The 2,908-nt window shown below is 40.7% G+C and overlaps 1 protein-coding gene across 1 annotated transcript; it reads left to right on the top strand.

The window, feature by feature from the left end:
* Window positions 1–549: 549 nt before the first annotated feature.
* Window positions 550–2,647, top strand: LOC132210812 (probable G-protein coupled receptor 139). The gene is made up of 2 exons (XM_059653247.1): window positions 550–938; window positions 1,614–2,647. The coding sequence occupies exons 1-2, from the start codon at window positions 653–655 to the stop codon at window positions 2,513–2,515; spliced, it is 1,188 nt and encodes a 395-aa protein (XP_059509230.1). The 5' UTR covers window positions 550–652; the 3' UTR covers window positions 2,516–2,647.
* Window positions 2,648–2,908: the final 261 nt, after the last annotated feature.

A 2,908-nucleotide genomic window follows, 5' to 3' on the forward strand; every position in this document is an offset into this window, starting at 1 on the left:
GAAGGCACATGAAAATGTACATGAATGGCCATGATTTGGAACTGCAGAGATGGTTTGATAAGTACGGAGGTGTGGTGGGGTAGGTTGTGTGCTGTCAGCTGAAGGAGGCTAAACAGACCAGACATCTCCTTGCTGTCTGAACAACTGCTCACCACTTTATTTTCATCAGCTCACCCAGTGTGTCATGCTTCAGGCTTCCCCTGTCACCTTTCAATTTATGCACTGACCTGTAATTACATGGTCCATTCACTCACTCTCTGAAACAGACCTCAACATGTGTCATGCTCAGACTCGAGCCCCAAATCCCATTTTACAGCCTGTACATTCATAAATGGTATCACTCTTTCCACAGCTGTCCTGTGAAATCACTTGGGTGATGACATCAGTTGTCTCTGGCACAGAGGAGATAGAATGGAAAGGGTAACTGTTTGTTTAGTAACTGTCACTAATGTCAGTCCCCATGGATCCTAATTGTGTTGCTGCAGTTTGTACTACATCTACTTATAAGGGGCATTGCACAATTTTGCCTCTCATAGTGTCAGTGGGAGAGACAGTCGTAATACCAATAGAGATCTGGGACACCAGAGAGAGAGAGAGAGGAGGACAGATCACAGTTTACAATTGGAGAGTAATAGATTAGAATGATGCAACAATGTATTGGAATCTGGCAATGATGGATTGGAACAATACAACACTGGATTTGAATCCAAGAACAAACGATTGGAATGTTACAACAACAGATTGGAATGGTTTGACAATGCTTCAAAATGTGAGAACATTTGATGGGAATGGGAAAACATTGGAAATGGGTTTCATTGAGATGTTGAATTCTCTTTCTGCTGCTTTTCATCGGAAGACGCTGAAAACCCGCATTCGATTAGTCCTTCGGATTATGCAATTCATTTATTATCCGATTCTTGCTATTGTAGCAGTGCCTGGTAAATCTTTTGTATTTCTATAAATTGTGGTGTTTACGGTGCAACACTTGCTGCTCTTATTTTCTTTCCTCTGTGTTGTTCATTCTGCCAACCATTGATAAGGGCCTTACTGCGTTGAAATTTATCTCATCTTTACTGCTTCATGTTTTCCTCTCGGTCTAGCTGATCGGTCTGTAATCCTGGCGGTCTTAGCGCCTTATTGAGTGCTCACTGACTCAGTATCCATTCCTCCACTGACCTCATGTGGATGCGGTTGCAGTATTTAATCGATTAATGCTATAATCCTTGCTTTCATTCAAAAACATCATTGTTTGACCATTGGTTCCGTCACGTGTTCATATGAAGGTAGTATCTATCAGATCGTACAGATTTCCAAAATTCATTTCAAGCCAATTCAAGCAAATTTTCTGTTATTTCCATTATGGGGCAAAATGTATTGCAACATAAACGAATACTTCATTTAACAGCAACTTTTATCACATCTTATATTTTCATTGCCTGGTCAATTTATGGAATAACAGTTGTTGGATCCACCAAATAAACTATACACTGATGCAAACATTTGTGACAGGAAGTGATACAAAATGCCAATTATGCATCTCAGTCAGTGCTCAATAAAACTGGTAACATTGTTCCAAGCAGAAACTATAACTTCATTGTTTGCTTTCCTCACAGCCAACATAGTAACAATTGTGATCCTGTCCCAGGAAAAGTGTGGCCTCTCCCGATGTGTCTCTCACTACCTGGTAGCCATGGCAATAGCAGATCTCCTGGTCATTATCTTTGACCTCATATTGCGGCACATTCCATTTGTCTATTTGGAAGAGCATCATTTCTTAGAGGGTATCCGTGTGTGTAATATCCACGCTGTCCTGCTTTATGCAGCCACTGACTGTTCTGTCTGGTTCACAGTCACTTTCACCTTTGATCGATTTGTAGCCATTTGTTGCCCAAATCTGAGAAGTAAATATTGCAAAGTGAAAACAGCAGCCGTGGTTCTGGCAACAGTGACTGGACTGAGCTGTTTGAAAAACATTTTCTGGTATTTTCTGTTTACTCATCAGTATTATCACAGGAGCAGGCCCTGGTTTTGTCGGGTGACAAGTATTGTGAAATTTTCTCCAGTCTGGTCAGCAATTGAGTTCTGTCATTACGTACTAACACCAGGAGTTGCCTTTATTCTCATTCTGCTTCTCAATACTTTAACGGTTAGACACATTGCAGTGACCAGCCGATCCCGCAGAAGACTCCACCAGCAGAGCAACAGAAAGAGCACCAAAGACCTCGAGATGAAGAGTCGAAAGAATTCCATCATTTTATTGTTTCTTATCTCAGGGAATTTCATTCTGTTATGGTCAGTATCAATGGTGTATTCCATAAATTGGAGAATGATATTTTTGGGATATGAGTCTGTATATCTGCCTCTTTTTGTAATGGAACTGGGCTACATGCTGCAGATGCTGAGTTGCTGCACAAACACTGTGATTTATGTCATCGCACATCCTAAGTTCAGACAGCATTTGAAGAATATATTGCACTACCCCTTTACTCCAATTGTGAAATGTATTAAACATTGAGACTGACTGAAGAATTACATCATCAGCAATCAATGTTGCACGTATTTCTGTCTAATCCACAGTCCTGGTGTCTTATTAATAGACATCATTGAAAGAAGATGATATCCCCAGGACCTTTGATCTGTGATTTTTCCTGCCTAATTTGACAGCTTGTGCACATGTGCCAGTACTCTGTTTATCTGCATCTCAATCCAAGTGTGGGTGTGTGGCTGTGCATGTGTAGAAGCATCAGATAGATAGATAGGGGAGCAGGTTCCGGAACAGACACCCTACTCAAGAGTGATCACAACATGATGAAATGCTGTCCACTTTGAGGGTGATAAACATGGTACTGACATTATTCTTTAAACTTAATTAGAAATACAAACCCGTGAAAGCACAGTTGGTTATGAA

Source organism: Stegostoma tigrinum, chromosome 21 (assembly GCF_030684315.1).
Source record: "Stegostoma tigrinum isolate sSteTig4 chromosome 21, sSteTig4.hap1, whole genome shotgun sequence".
NCBI classification, from domain to species: Eukaryota; Metazoa; Chordata; class Chondrichthyes; order Orectolobiformes; family Stegostomatidae; genus Stegostoma; species Stegostoma tigrinum.